Source organism: Marmota monax, unplaced genomic scaffold (assembly GCF_021218885.2).
Source record: "Marmota monax isolate L192 unplaced genomic scaffold, Marmota_monax_Labrador192_F-V1.1 WCK01_AAM20220418_F8-fsc00021, whole genome shotgun sequence".
Classification (NCBI taxonomy): Eukaryota; Metazoa; Chordata; class Mammalia; order Rodentia; family Sciuridae; genus Marmota; species Marmota monax.
Window position 1 is genome coordinate 4,474,572 of NW_026695228.1, and position 17,654 is coordinate 4,492,225.

The 17,654-nt window shown below is 36.5% G+C and overlaps 1 protein-coding gene across 11 annotated transcripts in view; it reads left to right on the forward strand.

Moving 5' to 3' along the window:
* Rbms3 (RNA binding motif single stranded interacting protein 3) overlaps positions 1-17,654 on the forward strand; it is a 1,321,467-nt gene that overhangs the window by 1,188,559 nt on the left and 115,254 nt on the right. For all 11 annotated transcript variants that reach the window (XM_058576560.1, XM_058576562.1, XM_058576563.1 and 8 more), the window contains one exon: positions 14,040-14,086. In XM_058576560.1, the coding sequence (XP_058432543.1) occupies positions 14,040-14,086 (47 nt within the window). The remainder of the gene's footprint in view (positions 1-14,039; positions 14,087-17,654) is intronic.

The following is a 17,654-nucleotide window of genomic DNA, read 5'->3' on the forward strand; positions in this document are numbered from 1 at the left end:
CTAGTCTGGAACTAGGAATGATTCAAACCCTTTGGAAATATTTCAGGAACATGAAGAGGAACTCTTTTCTGATTCCTCTTATGCTCCCAAAGAAGACATATTCAGTTTCTACGTAAAGCCACCAAATTGGACTCTATCCCAAATAAGATAAATTGATCAAAAAGCAAATTGCTATGAGCATTTCCCAGATGACCAGATCAAGATCTGATTGATGGCAACTTGCCCTCTCAGTAAAGATAATTGTAAACTAAAATACACATTCATTTCACCACTTCCACTACCACTATCATGGCACATAAACACACTGTAACTTGTGGCATGCATATTTTATAACCTATTCAACTGTAATTGTAAAGCAGATTGGATCAAATCAAAGAATGAATAAGTTTCCACTGCAGTGATGCTATTCACTCAGATTTTGAAATGATATTGTGTTCACTTTTGTTGCAACTTGTCCCTTTGGGTTTTCATAAGAATTTTCCAATATAAGTATATCCTAAGTTTCAAATTACAGCATTTGGTACTCTCACCAAATGTTGATATTGGACTTTTGTCCTTAAATAGTGCAAGAGTCATAAACAAGCCATTTCTCACTGGCTCAAAACTCTGATGTAGCTTTCATAAAATCTTCCCAAGCCCTAGAGTAATTGAATTAGTAAATGTCATTGATAACAATTGTTTCAGGAATTACATACTATTATTTCCATGAAATAATGTTTTGGCCATGGACACAAACAAGAGACATAGCAATTAACAAGAAATAGCACAACAAAAACTCAGATGTTTAATGAAAAAATGGTCAAGATTTTATTAAAAGACAAACCCACTGTAATGACATTTTCTATCTTATTTATAGTTACCTTTTAGAATCAATTGAAAAGCAGAGAAACAACAAACATTTTCTCTGTTTGACACTCTGAAGATGTTTTTTCTTGCTATGGGAACATTTAACAACGTTATCCACAAAGTTTTGGATATAAAGTTGTGCTAATGCAACTAATGTAATATTGTGAATGACCAACATTCAGATTCCCAGAAATTGTTCACAGATTATGTTGAAGAGAAAAATCAATTAAAATTTTCTTTAGGGGGAGAATGTAGTCTAGGAATGTTAAAGTTTGGATTTCTTTAATTATACCCAATTAAGTAATAGGTTTTAGGTGAAGCAACACACCCAACACACCTCTGATGAGATGGTATTTTTCTGAAGAGATTTTATTTAAATGCATTTTTATTCACCCAACATACTGGCTGTAGGTACCACAGAACAGGATATGTATTGCCTGATACCAAGGGAACTTTCACAAGGACATTGCTATGATCCTGCCTGGATGCATCAGTTTGAAAACCATTAAGGGAAGTGGTATATTGACATACTGTACTGTAACTTCAAATCAGTAGGTCCCAGTAATGCACTCACAGAATTCAGTATTGATGGGCTGAATGCTAGGGTTAGCAGTTTTAAGGCAACCAACTTTTAACCCATTGAAGATATTGTCTGTTTTCAGACACGAAATCAACTTGTTTTCAGTGGCCGTTGAAAACTCCCTTTGTGCCATAAAATCTAACAACTCTTGTTTATTCAGAGCTCATTTTAATAAAATCTTCTGTTCATTGCCAGTAAGTGAATGAAAGCCTGCAAAGTTCATGTAGCAGAATGGGATTTCCCATGCTAGTTTAAGTCTACGGCCAAGTACAAGCAAAGTTGAAAAGCATGATTCCAAACACCCCACCTCCACCCTGTTGTGGCTCAAGACTTTAGGAGTAATTACTCATTCCAGCTGAATCCACTTATGACGGAGACAAAGATGTCTCTTTAGATTTCCAAGCAGGCGATCATATCAGTAATGCAATAGCTGCATCCTACATTCCAATTCTAGATGAATAAACATAATCCTTGAGAGAAATGTTCTAGCCGTTTTGGTGTTGGTTTGCGTTTTTTTTTCTTTGAACAAAGGATATGCAGACTCTACATCATAATTATTAATTTCAACCCTGCTTTTATGACCATCATCATCTGTTGTTATCATAAGGCCTCTGTTCCCTTACTGACTAGCACTTTATCTATGGAGGATACCTTGAGTATAAGAAATGACTCCGCTCCGAATATATGAGATATATACCCTCAGAATGCAAACTCCTCTAATCTCATCTTTCCTATTTGCGGTTTTAACTTCTCGGTGTAGGACAACTTTTGGCAGAAATATTCTTTTTAAGAGAAGAATTCTGTTAGAGATTTTTTAAAAAGAAAATATTGATGAAAATGCAACTGAAACAAAAAGCATGCAATCTGTCAATAGCTTTGATTGAGTGTCTACTATATGGGAAGCAGGCAACAAGATAGGCAGGACATGCTGTATAGACAGAGGCCTTGCTCCCTGGGAGCCTAATATGGCACAGATCTCTGTCTGCATGCAGTATTGAAGATTAAATATAGAACTGAGTAGAATTTAGCATTGTAGAAATCAAATAATTGACTGTAATTGGCTTTCTAGCCACATAACAGTGAAAGAAACCCAAAGCCAAAATAATAATAACAAAGATAGCAGCCACAGAAACATCAGCTCTCATCTTGCTACTAAATATTAATTGTGTGTTTGTTTTTTCATGATAGGTAACTTAGAACTTGATTAAGTTTGAAAGTCTCCCTTTGTCACTTGGTCAGCCAAGGCCATGGAGTGCTGAGTGGCTTAGGGAGGAGAATGTGTATAAGAAAAGCAATTTGAGCTTTGGGATGTGCATATTTGATGACTCCTAAGTCCCTCTCCAATGCACCTCTTGAGAACAATACTTTTTAGTGTATTTTAAGGATGGAGTGTGTCACCATTCCTGATGGATTCCATACTGTATGCTTTCCTTCATAAAATGTCAGGCACTCTACTTTAGGCTGAGGGGATAACCTCTAGAGTTTAAGTCACAAATTCCAAAAAGTTAAAACTGAGTGGCAACAATGGGCAAGTTTTCAGAGTTGGTGAGTTTCATTTCCCATCCAAAAAAAATGAGAAGGATGGAAGGTGCATATTTAGTGATTGGATAGATTGAATGAAATGTCCCAGGCAAAGCACTGAGCACAGAGCCTGGCCAACTGTGACTGTGCAGTTATTCACTATTATATGAGTACCACAGAATCACCAGTGCAGGGCATTTTAACACTAAAGTCAGTTTTTCTCTGCGCCCTAATGACTAGAGTGTTCTAATTCCTTGATTTCTAATTTTATGTACTGTTAGTTTAATTTCTAAATAGGAATTACCTTCAATGATACGCTTATGTGAGAGAAAATTCACTGCCAATATAATCTGTTAGCTGAGTTTTTGCTTAAGTTATAAAGCCTAAAAAAGAAATTAATTTGTATCTTTGACATACTTAAATATGAGGAGTACTTATAGCTACTGAGATTGTATAAGCACTTTGGGGGTCCAATTTTATGCTATTATTTGACAGAATGAGTTAATAAGTCATCTTCTTTTTTTATGAGAGTACTAAACTGCAATTTGTCATTTCTCAATAGTGGCTCAGTCTGTTCCTCGATTTCTAACAATAGCTAATGATTAGTTTTACTTTTCTTTTTTTTTCATTTTCTTTCAACTTTTCCATCCAAGTCCTCTCTCTCTGCCAACTCTTATTGGGATTTTATGATTACATGACCTTCAAGAGAAAACTGGCTACAAACTTGAAAACTACCTAATGTTTCATTGCTAAATAATGCTTCAAGATTTGGCATTGATTGTACTAAAAACCTTAATGTTGTGTGCGATCCTACTGCCTCAGCCTCCCAAACCACTAGGATTACTGGAGTGTACCACCATGCCCGGTGCGCCAAATGTTTTTGAGAAGCTTGACAAAATACTCTTTTAATGTCCACTACAGGGGTGATCCTCTTTATCTCCAGAATTTACGTATCATGTTGGTGGCAAGTCTGCCATTATATCCAGAGCTATCTGTTTGCCCCTTAACATCAATTGTTCCATATTAACGTGACCCATTTTAGTTCCTATAGTAACAGTTGGTCAATAGCCTTTCCCTCATATGCAGCTAGTTCAGTAAATAGAGGCAGTAGGATCGCAAGTTCAAAGCCAGCCTCAGCAAAAGCAAGGCCCTAAGCAACTCTGTGAGACCCTGTCTCTAAATAAAATACAAAATAGGGCTGGGGATGTGGCTTAGTGATTAAGTGTCCCTGGGTTCAATCCCCAGTAACCACCACCCCCCCCAAAAAAAAAAACAAATTGGCTCTTACAAGCTGTTAGCAATACTACAATAAAACACACACTCTGATACATTCTTAGTAGAAAAAAGATAAGACACAACTCAACAAAATAGCCTTCTCGCCTTCAGAGGAAGTTACTCTGAATGGTGTACACATCTCTTAAATATTTGAAGAGTCACCAGTCATCATCCTTCTTATTAAGCATGAGAAAAACCTGGCAATGAAGTCTAAGAATACACCATTGTCATTAGCTTTGAAGCTATATTGTATACAATTTAATCTTACAACACTTAACGCTAGAAAAATTATTTCAGATATTTGAAATTGATGTGCTGTCCCCCACGAGCTACTGGAAACAAAAATACTTAATAGAGAAATGAAACTGAAAAACTTAGTAAGAGCATATAGACTCAGGAAGCCTTAGATCCTTTTCTGTGAAAGTAGGGATATTATCTATGCAGTTCACCATTATTTTCTTTGTGTATATCACAAAATTCAGCAATTAGTCACCCAATTCTTTTTAAACATTAAGATATATCTACTAAATTGCCAGGTTCTGCAAATAGGATTTATTAACTTTGAGCTAAAGAAGATTCTTTACATATGCAATCTTGAAAAGAGATATTGGCCCTTATAATACATGCTGTACTTGCAAGATAGGTTTATTAGCTAGCCCTCCAGATGTGATTTTTATTAATTTAATATGCTTCACCTGCAGTTTAGAGAGTCGGCTTAAGGTGAGTGGCCCTTCTAATCTTAGTGCAAGAATTTGAACTCTAGTAATTCAGCATTAAAACTTTCTTGCTTGGATAAGTGTTGTATTTTGAAGCTGCTAGGCTCAACATTTGCTAAACTGAGATCATTGAGGATAAACAGTTAGCCTTGAAAATCCATGCAATATTGTAATTTTTGATAGAATGTAATAGGGATGAACCCCATCCACTACTTAGCCTGTGTTGTCAAGAGAAAAGTTGGGATGACATATTCCTGGGGAAGGGCTGAGAGTGGGGAGTTTAGGAGGGTCATATAGCTGGGAAGATGATACCAAGCCAATATAAGAGGAAAGGCGAATGGTTGATAACCATGACCCCTGTCTTCTCCTGGCAGAAACTATATATACAAAGGCAGACTTACCTAACTTTGGTATTATTGGAGTAGTTGGCACTTTTGTGGCAACCCAGACTACCCCAAGACTTATAATCACCCAAACAATGGTTAAGCCACATCCTACAAACTCTGGTAGCACCAAACTAAAACTGGCACCTAGAAGAATATTGAACACTTAACTAGATACTTGGAATGTCCCTCCTTCTGTCTTTACAGTATTTTTTATTATCTATCCTACTTAGTTAGCCATGTCACAGTGGGATTGACCAATACGTATGCTATATCACTGATGGTGAGACACCACTGATTAAACATGAAGTATTACTAATAATGCCATAAAAAGAAAAGAAACCTGGCAAACTATAAAATGCTAATTAATTATCAAGTGAATCCCAATTTCACAGATAAGAAAATGTGAAAAAAAGAACAAAACCATGTCTTGAATCTATGGAATTCAGTTATTTAGATTGAGATAAAAGCAGATGTACCTACTTAAAATATGATATTTTTCTCCTTCATCGTTGTAAACCATTAAAGTTCATTTAACTTTAATGACAAGTTCAGACTAGAAATTTTTTTCCCAAGACTTTAAGACCTTTGAGAAATTGTATCAGGGGCTGCTTCTTGGCAGGCCTAGCTTTCTCAGCCTTCCAGTCTGAGTTCTATTGGCCTCTATCTTGTCCTTCCCCATTTGCTATATAAGGGGGACATTCTCGGACAGGAATGTGTTAGCAAGAACACAGAAAGAGAAATATGGGGATGGGCATAGTGCATAAACAGTATCACAACTTCCCTTGATGTCCTTCCCTCAAACATAAAGTAGTTAATTTTCTCTATTCTCTGGCTATTTTAATGTGACAAATCACTAGTATCTCATTTGATTGATTCCAGAAAACCCCCTTGCAGAAGTCAAGATGACTTTTAATAGTTCTTCTCTCACTCTGATTTTAGACCAGTGATTTTTGACAAGCAGGGCTTCCAGGTCATTGGTTGTCCCTAATTGCTCCTAGGTTTCTCACCATAATTTGGTTCAGGGCCACCAGCCTCCCCACTGTAGGGGAAATGTCTCTTAGTTAAATCTTGGTCATCATTGTGTTTCTACCATCTTGATGACAAGTTAAGGGGTAAAGCATTTTCTTTAGAAGTTCTGTTGAGTCCAGCTAACACTTTCAAAGGAAATTTTACTAATGAAAGAGGAATTCATAAAAATACCCTCAAATTCCATTTTGAAATACAAATTTAAGTTGAGATTCAAAATTTCCTTTACCTTATTTAACAGTTATTGAACTCTAGTATGCTCCACCAGGAAAGGTGGTACGTACCTGGAATTCAGCACTTTGGTAGGATGAGGCAGGAGGATCTCAAGTTCAAAGTCAGCTTTGGCAATTTAAAAAAAAAAAAAAAAAAAAAAAAAAAACCCTGTCAAGCAATGACATAGCAAGAAGGGGTACCAAGCTTGATATAACCAAGAATCTAGTTGGGGGATCTATATGGCAAAATATGGTCCTAATAGCCCCTGTCTGAGTCACAGGAGCAGAACTAATGAAGAGTGGTTAATGGTACAGGTAATGGTACAGGAAGGGAGAGATGGCTATAAGAGGCTGTGACAGGTAGTCCAAAGCTGGAAGAAAAGAATTTCAAATTTCTCACTGACCATGATGGAGGGAATTTTTAGCCCCAAACCACAGTTGCAAAGGGCAGAGGTTATCCTCCAGAGCAGGGTGAGTGTGTGTGTCTGAGTTTGGTGAAAGATGGGATCTTGCATTGCATAAAATTGTGGAGATCAACAGGGACAGGAGGATTTCATTATGAAGAGTCCCTGTGAAGTCAGCAAGATGCCACTGGAAGGAAGGACCATGATGTGATCAGACTTGCTTTTCTTGAGAGCAGTCCTCACAGCCCAGTGGAATGGTTGATGGGTTGGAAGAAGGTTTTGAGTGAAGGCAGGAGGGCATACACACCAAAAGACAGAAGTAAATACACAAATAAGAAATGATAATTCATAAGGTAATCACCATGCATTGAACTTACTGATTTAACCTGGCAATAAATGTCTAGAATTCAGGAGAAAGACATGAGCTTCAGACAAAGACTTGGGGGAATCACCAGGACATAAATAATAGCTGGACTCACAAAGGGAATGTTACCATTGTACAATGCAGAGGAGAAAGAAAAAAAAAATATGGCCTGAGCACTAATATCTCAAAGGCAGTTGGAGTGAGTATTGCCCAAGAACAAATTCATCCCTGAGAGGTCATCAGAAAATGAGGGAAGAGGATTACAGAATCCAGGGAGAAAGAGTTTTTAAAGAAGAAGAAGAAGGAAAAAAATCATGAGTCAAATGATGCAAATTAATTTAGCATGATTTGAAATAAAAGCATTAATTCAGAAATGATGAAACTTAGGAAGTATAGCTTCATAACACTGATCAGTTGGTACCTTTTTTTTTTTTTTTTTTTTTTTTTTGTTCCAGCGATTGAATACAGGGGCATTTAGGCACTCAGCCACAATTCAAGCCCTTTTTTATTTTTATTTTGAGATAAGGTCTTGCTAAATTGCTGAAGCTGACTTTGAATTTGCAATCCTCCTAACTCAGCCTCCTGAACCACTCAGATTATAGGTGTACACCACTGCATTCTGCAGTTAGCACCTTTAATAGGACAATTACCTAGGATATTTCTGTCTTGTCTCAGGACTAGGTACACCTTGGGAATTTTCTTGTCTACTATTTTACTTATGCCTCAAATTCTCTTCAAGAGATGGAGTCATTGCCCAGCAGCTTCAGCAGGTAAGAGCAGACACCTGCCCTACCTGGTTGACTGCCTCTTTGGAAAAAACAAACCATAGAAAAGTCTCCTGACTGTGTAGAGTGTTCTCCAGTAAAATTCTGCCACATGTCTCTTGTGGAGGTCAGAAGTCAGTTCTCTCACATCTCCTTTCATCAAAAGAACCAATAACCTGTCTTCAATTTTGCTCTGAGCATGTTTCTCTTCCTACTATTAGTCTCTCCCATAACAGGAAGTGGGTTAAAAGTTCTATCTTTGTTCAAATTCTTGACATGGTTTCAGTCTTCCAATGGTTTATGATGATAGCTAATTTTTGTTGGGTTCTCTGAATATTTTGGGTAGCCACTCTTTTGGTATCACATATGCTCAGCCAATACCGACATTTTTTGAATTCTCATTGACTTCCAGCATTAGAAGTGTTGTATCACTGACCATCCATTTTCAGTCTTTTTTCCTGACCCCTCATGTATTCTCACTTTGACCCTTATTGTGGTGGCCACCCCATTCCAGCCTACCTTTTCTGGATTCTATTGACTCCAGAAAGCTAATTCCTCCTAATGTTTTCAAACTTATTTCTAAATAAGATCTTTGGTCTATATTACTTTAACAAATGAGAAGAACTTTTTTCACCTCTGAATTTAGAATTTTAAAACAAGTCATAAATGACACAATGTGATTTTTTTAAATTAAAAGTTGAATACAGTTGAATACAGGAAGGACCATGATGTGATCAGACTTGCTTTTCTTAAGAGCAGTCCTCACAGCCCAGTGGAATGGTTGATGGGTTGGAAGAAGGTTTTGAGTGAAGGCAGGAGTCATACACACCAAAAGATAGAAGTAAATGCACAAATAAGAAATAATAATTCATAAGGTAATCACCATGCGTTGAGAAAGTAATTCCTAATTGTATGCATCTTGAAAGAGTATTTTTCACATTTGTTGAAGCATAAAAAGTCATTTAGAATTAGACCATCCCAGATTTATCATTTGTTGAGATTAACTTTGGTTTTACTTCTAGTCAGAGATTTAAATCTTATTTTTAATTTTTATTTTTTTAAAACACATTGTACACATAATTGTGTATTATCATTTGTTCACTACGGGCTGTTTTCAAAGAAATATTTGTGAACAAATACAAGCAAATTTAAGTGAGATTTTACTTTGATAGCAGTACCTAAATGTTTATGGTACATACTTTGTAAGCCCATTTTAAGCATATTATCTTTTAAGTCATCTTATTTTATTTATTGAATATTTAATTATGACCAGCTAACAGTTGTTAAATACTATAAAACTGGTTGTAAGAAACAAACTCTTTCAAGATGACATCCAGAAAACTATATCATCTTTATCCTTAGCTTTTTGAACTCCACTTGAACTGATCCAGAACAGAATAATTGCTAAAATATGTTTACTAAAAGTTTACTAAAGTGTTAAGTCCAATCATAGAAGACTGGGAATCCTTGGAATTATTCCTTTGTATTTTATGTACTTATAATACATGATGTGTCAAGACAGACCTTAGGGAAAGGAGAAATGGTAGTCTAAACCATTATGTTTCAGTTTTTCAGAAATTTCAGTCTTTTTCTGGTTGTATACATTTTGTTGCCTCTAAGTTTTTGATCCCTGTTCTTATTCAGTGTAAAAATAGTTTCAGATGTGGTAGGACAATCCTTCCAGCCATCTTCTCCTTGACTTTGTTAGAGTCAATTAATTATTCCCTGTTCTTCAGGAGAGGAAGGTCTGTCTTAACACATGACTGAAAAGGTAAGACCATATCAAACTAATCCATCTCAACAAACCCTCCATATTTACTGAAAATAAAAACACTCTGATTACTGCAATGAAATTTTAAATTTAAATTTTTTTTCTAAAATATTTAGCTGTCTAAACAATGATTCTGTCTAGGAGACCTAGAAATATCCAATTATGGTTGAAATATGAAGCCAAAAGTTAGCTATTATTGGAAAAATGACAAAATACCCCATTTTGTTTTAAATAAATTTTACATACCTCTGAAATACAAATAATGTGAATTCAAAAATGGGAAATATTTATAAATGTAATAAACACTTTTTGAAAGTAAGTGACAGGATTAAACATCACTTTTCTACATATGTGGTGCAACATTTTTATTTTGTTCCAAGATATTTTGCATTTTGTGTGACTCTGGAGTTTGTAAACATGCCATAACATTTGGCGATTACATAAGGATGATTTCATGGTTCCAGCTTCGTATAAAGGTGGCTAGACAGAGCAGCAAAATCAATTTATTTTTCATCTTTGTGAGAAGAGACAAAAGGAAATTGAATGCAAAATCTGCATTAAGACCATATTAGAATTATAACTTAGCAATCTGTTACACATGAGGTGAAAACCAAGCGTAGTCAAGTGTAGTTGTTGTGCTAGGATATTCAGTCAACAGTGACCTTAAGAAAGAAGAAAAAAAAATGATGTTTAACCCTTGCCTTGATTTGTAACCCAAGATGTTCCAAATGCATGTGTCCTGATACTATCTCTTGTTGTCTCCTCTTGCCAAAGGTACTCAGAGACAGGACTATCCCTAGGCAAAATCATGAAGTAGGTGAAACTTGTATTCATTCCCTACCCTTTTGCAATGATAATCTCACCTTAGATTTTCTCCACCTCCCTGATCCTAGAAACCTACTCCAGTTGCTCACTGCTCTGGACTTACCCTCTGTTTTCCAGGGGGTTCATGCTGTGTATTGTCGTCCAATCCCTCTTTGTGATTATAAATGTTCCCTGCTCAAAAATATTCAGTAGTTCCCCCAAGAGGAGCTGGGCAACCAAGATCCTCCCTCCTGACCTTTTGGATCTTATTCTCCCCATCATGTATTCTACCAAAAGTGGGTCACCCACCATGTCATTTTTATTTATACTTTTTTTCATTCTATTCCTTTTGCCTGAGCTGGCCTTCACCTCTCACCTCCATTCATAGCAATCCTACTCATCTTTCAGAGCTCTCCTCAACTGTCCCTCCTCTCTGTGCTTTACCTCATAATCATCACCAGCCCCTCTCCTCCCTACCTCATCCATACCACTCATATGGCACTTACCACATATTGCTTTGTATTATAATATTTATGTATGTGTCTTGTCTCCAGGCACTGTGCTGGGCGCTTTACAAAACGTAATCTCATTTAAATTTCACAACAATCTGATGAGGTAGGTATCATACCATTTAATAGTTGAGGAAACTGAGGCTCGAATAGGTTAAATAATTTGCCCAAGGGCACACTACTAGAAACAGAGTGAGGAGGTGACCCAGACTTGTCTGGTTCCAAAAGCTACTTGCTTCCCGCTATACTATATTGCTATCTACTCAGTTCTCTTTTCTTGGCTGAAAGCTAAAAAGAAGATGAACAATGGAGGAAGAGATCAATATGGATTTTCTGAGTAAAATACATATTGAACCAAGACATAGAGTTGATTGATTATTACTATATTTCTATCTAGGATCGATTGACTAACTAGTATCCACAAGGAATTTAAGTAAAATGTGAGAAAACAGAAATCCTTACTTAAAGTTGCCAGAACAAATAAATAGTATAAGAAGAGAATGTTCTAGATCATTTATAATTTAAGAAGGACTACGTAGCATTGGTCTCTCTCACTGAGCACTGTTGGAAACAAGTACAGGGAAAAGAAATGGATGTGAGGTTGACTAGGGGAAGGCTTTCTGTAGGTAAGAATTTACACAAATTAAAGCAGTTAAAAGGCTAAAGATATGCTTAGCATCCTAAATGTTTCCTGAACAAACAATCTCTCTATTGGAATGTTAAACATATATTTTCATTCTGCACCTAGTGTGACATCTTAGATGACTTATGGGAGAAAAGTTTAGCATCCTGAAGAGGAAAATCTCATTCCAAATGCACAATTTTTACCATTGTCCTCTCTACAGCTCAGGAATTTAGAGTTTTGGCTCAGCCTTGGACAGCTTCCTTCTGGAGAGAGTTCAATCTGCCCAGCCTCCCACCTGTCATGTAGTAGAGGCCCCATCCCAGGGAAGGATGGAGACTTTAGATCTTTTTGTGTGTGTGTTTTGACACCATTACCATTTTTACGTCTCTCAAGGCACAAAGCAAAAACCTTCCTATTTGCTGTTTTATTTTCTTCTCATTTCCCAGCTCCCCAGCTTGTCATATTATGGGTTGCATGTTTCTTTAACATGACTGAGATCCTCAAGTTTAAAGAGGTCATGCAGTTGTCATTAAACACGTACCCTCAGTGCACCTCTGTTGTTGCTTGACAGTCATCTCAGTTTGGTATACAAACTCCATTTCAATTTTTTATTCTCCTTTTATGCCAATTTCATTCATATATGGTTCTGTGCTTTTGTTCCTCATACCAACAGTATTGACAATATAAAAATTACTACTTAGGTAAAACAACATAAGGAATATAAACTTGAATGCAGCAGACCAGACCAGACCTCAGGTCCCGTGTTAGGCAGCCCTAAGAATTTTCATTTCAGTTAGGTGCTACATCTGAGGAATTCAAGGAGCCCAACAGGAAAATCACCTCCAGCTATGCCATGCTGGGAAAAGAAACAAACAAACAAAACAACAATAGCAACAACAAATATAAATGCTCTTGATTTATTTTTCGTTATAATTTTTGTAGTTTTTCTTAAACTACAAAAGTCCTCCAAGCTCATTCACTTTTTTTCTAGCATTTTTATTTTGAAGTAATTACAGATTCACAGAAAGTTGTAAAAAACAAACAAACAAAATTACAGGGTAGCCCTGTATATACTTTACCTCATTTCTCCCAGTGGTTACATCCTGTGTAATTACAGTACAATATCAAAGCCTGGAAATTGATGTTGATATGATTCACTTTTCAATTTTCAAAACAGAAAAAGAAATCCTCCCTAAAGACAACCTGGGCAGTCTTAAGTTGCATTTTACATTTTATTCCTACACACAGGTGATAACCATACTGCCCGCCCTGGTAAACCAAAGGTGATGTGTTCCGATAGCCACAGAGAAGGTTCTCCCTGATGGATCCTCTGGCCACTTTCCAACCCTAGGCCAGTGTTGTAGCAGAAGAGCGAAAAGCAGCCCACATTGGAAGATTTGGGTTAAAATCTGATTTTGCCTTCAAATTTGTGACCCTGAGCAAGAGGCTTGATCTTTCCCAGCTTCAGTGTCTTCATCAATAAAATGGAGAAAATCATGTTCCTGCCTACTTCATGGAGTTGTTGTGAGGATCAAATATGGTGCTGTATAGGCAGGGACATGGCAGGCTATGAACCAGCAATCCTCAAGCTTGTATTCTTTTCTGAGAACATGGCAGGTTACAGAAGCGTAGCTTTTCAGAGGTGGCCTTATTCTTAGAAACAGAACAAAACTACCTCGTTATTAGCCATGTGGCCTAAAATTTCTGTCATATGTAAATAATCTCCCTTTCCTACCATACTTGATAGAACAGGTACTAGAAATCCATATGACAAGCGCTTTGTCATTCATTCCCTGCATGGGATCTATTTTAAAATAAATATTTCCTAAGTTTCTTCTACCAGGTTGAATACATTTTAAGTCTCTTTTATTTTTATCCAGAGTACAGGATTCATTCTTCCTTTTTTTCGTGCCAGCCACGAAACCCACAAGAGCTGCTCTTGACACTAGTGAGAAATTATAAGGATACCAAATTAGACAGCAGATGGTTTATGAAGTAGAAATGGAAATCATCCAAGTTCCAGTGCACCTTGGTTTGTCTGGATATATTATCTAAACTCCCAACTCACTGGTGGGAGTCTGGTTTGTGCTAGTTTGGGCAGTAAGTGTGAAGTAATATATAGGAGAAAATAAACACAAATCATGAAAAGTAAAGATAGAAATCTTTGAACTGAATGTTTTGGGTGTTCTAATAAAAATACTGAGACTTGTTTCCTCCCCTCTCCCCCCATGTGCAGGCTGGCATGGCTCTGACCTATGACCCCACAGCCGCCATACAGAACGGGTAAGTCGACCATATATATTTTCTCTGTCTTAATTGCTAGCTTGAAGTCTGAGTGAGTACCAAAGAAAAAAGGGTCAAATATGTTTTGGTTTTGTGTCAGTTATTTAAACCAGACTGTTTTGTTATTTTTTTTAACATTGGAATAATTTTTATTCCCACATGTGATTCTGATCTCTATTTGCACAATTCCTCTGTCTACAGGAAGCCCTTCTCTTTCTTTTTTTTTTTGAACTTCTAATCTCCTCCCACCACTTCCCCCAGTAATGAGACACAGTGAAGAACTGGATGTGAAGAGGGAAGTATAGGTACAGTGAGAATTATCTGTGTTTCTTTAGGAGAAGAGTGACACCTCTGATAATCATTATAGAAATTAGCTTTCAATAATTTCAAGTGTGTGCCTGGGGTTAATTCCTACATCAATAATGCTTTTTTTCTCTTTCCTTCTGATAGTCTGGGTAATGGTCATAGACAGAAGTCAGGGTAGTAACTCAGGTGATTGTGTCCTCATTCTTCAGTTTAATTATCCTCTTAGTTAGCTTTAAATTCCTCCTCTGAAAAATAAGACTGTTAATCTACATGGTCTGGCCTCTCTACAATTCCTTGGATTCAGAGTATCTTTAGTTGGAACTCTTTTCTCACCTCCTCTTGCTTTCTCTCTGCTTTGACTGTCTTATAATCAACAATAATCATTCTTTGGTTGGTTGCTTATTGTAGTTTCACAGCCTTTTATGTTGGGTTTCCCCCATTTCTTTCAATCTTCTTAAAGAATCAATTGTGATGAAGGCCTCATTGAAGATCAATATAAAAGATAGAATGAATTAAATTCCATTTTTCTATTTGGTCAGTGACCTCTAATGAAATCACTAAGACGTTGAGTGTTTAAATAATTATCTCTTATTCTTACCATCATTCATTCCACCAGTCATTTATTCATCCATTCAACAAACATCCAGGGAGTCTACCAGGCACAGTGGTATGTCCTACAGATGTTAAAGATCACAGTATTCGAGAAGACGTCCTCCTGCAAGAACTTTGCAGTCCACCTTCCATTAAGAGTTAACCACTAGGGAGCAGAGAGAGAAGAGGGGAGGGGAGGGGAGGGGAGGGGAGGGGAGGGGGGATAGTAGAGGATAGGAAAGGCAGCAGAATACAACAGACAACTAGTATGGCAATATGTAAATCAATGGATGTGTAACTGATGTGATTCTGCAATCTGTATATGGGGTAAAAATGGGAGCTCATAACCCACTTGAATCAAATTGTGAAATATGATATATCAAGAACTATGTAATGTTTTGAACAGCCAACAATAAAAAATTTAAAAAAATAAAAAAAAAAGAGTTAACCACTGGTAATAAACAAGGGTGTAAGTTTGGGCCTTTGTCCCCTTGTTGATGTAGATTTCCCTCCAGGAGTGAAGCTTAAAGATATCCATTTATTTAGCCAACAAGCATATTTACTTACCCCCGCCGCCCCCACAAAAGCACTTTAGACTTAGTGAGTTGAGAAAAGTAAAGACCCAGCCAAGAAAGTCCTCTAGAATTAAGTTGCATAGCTGAGACATAATAGTTAATTCAAAAGCTATGAAATGAGACATAGTGTGCTAAGTGACTGACACAATATAGGTGCTATAACAGAAGGAGTGACATTTACTGAACATACACTATTTACAAATTACTTGATATTTTTAATTCAGTGGAGCATTGATTCAAATGGATATATCTGATTTGAGAGTTAAATGAATACATATTGTTAGAGTAAGTAATTTATTTTGAAAATGGGTACACATACAGAGAAACAGAAATGATAGTTACATAAACACCTGTATGCCCACTCATTAGATTCAGCAAGTGCTAATGTTTTACAGTGTTTCATATATATATACACGTGTGTGTGTATTCATACCTACATATTTGTATGTGTGTATATCTCTTATGCAAATATGAGTCTACCTGTTTCCCAAGACTATATGTCAGGGATTGAAGATGCACAGTGACCTAGATGTACCTAGTCCTCGTATCATAGAGTTTATGTTGTTAAAGATAGAAATAGGATAACTTATTTTTATACTTAATTATACACTTAATTATTGAATTACAATTGTGTTAATCACTATTTAGATCAATAGATATTTTTGCTGGACCATATCAAAGCAAAATTTAGACATCATAACCAACTTCACCCCTAAATTATTCAATACACATCTTCAAAATTACAGACATTATGCCACAATGACAATATCATTGTCACATACACTGTAATTAATACTAACTCACAAATGTTATCTGTTTTCCATATAACTTTCAGTTATCTCTAAAATGTACTGTATTGATGGCTGATTCTGAAGCAAAATTTAAAAGCGCACACGAACATACTTTGAATGGTTTATTTCATGAACTAATGATAACTCCTTTGGTGAGTACTAACATTCCCATTTTACAGATAAGTAAATGAGGCCATTCAGTCTGAGGAAGAGCTGGGAGTCAAATGCAAGTCTCTTACTCTAAGGAGAGTCTGATGCCCTTGACAATTAGCATAAAGGGAAAGCGATACAGAAGCAATGGTATTTGATATAGACCATCAAATGCCCGCTCCTACTCCCACTTGAATAGTCTCAATGATGAATAGTTTACTCAAGAACAAACCTTTGATGCTAAAAGTACCCACATTCTTTTATTTATTTATTTATTTATTTTGTGTGGAAGCGGGTATTAAACCAGGGCCTTACACATGATAGGCAAGTGCTCTACCACTGAGCTACACCTTCAGCCCTTTTATTTTAGTCTTTTCTTTTGAGACATGATCTCACTAAGTTGCCAAGGTTGGCCTCCAATTTGTGATCCTCCTGCCTCAGCCTCCTGAGTAGCTGGGATTATAGGTATGTGCCACCACATCAGCCCAAATTATTGATTTTTATCTAATCTCATAAAATAAAGAACTTTATTCCATAAATCAGTCTCTCTTTTCAACACATTGCTGCCCATAAAATATTACTTTTATTCTGTACATTATACACTTCAATTCCCCCCCACCTACAAAGATGTTGGAAACAAAATAATCCTTTCCACTGGCAGGACCCTCTGTATAGCAACCAGATCTTCTCTTTCCTGATAAACATCTTCAGTATTCTACACAACTGTCGTCCTTAGTCTTTTCTGATTCAGCCTGTTGAAATGTGAATTTTAGACCAAAACTCACAGGAATTTCTCTTGTTGGTGTCCCCAGAGATCTCCAAATTTGACAGTTGTAACTACAGTTTTTAGTCCACTTACATATTTAACATCTTATACATTTGATTTTTTTTTTAATTCACCATTTATACTGTTTTGAAACTCTTCTCTTGGATCCACTCTTTGCTATTTCTTCATGCTCCTAATTTTACTGCCTTCAGTTTCCTCTTCTGATTCTTCCCCTTCTACCTGCTTTTTTTTTTTTTAACTTATTTTTAGGAACTAAAGACCTCACAGTTTAGTACATAAAGCTTCAGAGCCCTACCACTGTTTACACGTGTCTTTGCAAGTCCCAAACTGAGGTCATGATCTTCATCAACACTTCACGATACAAACCA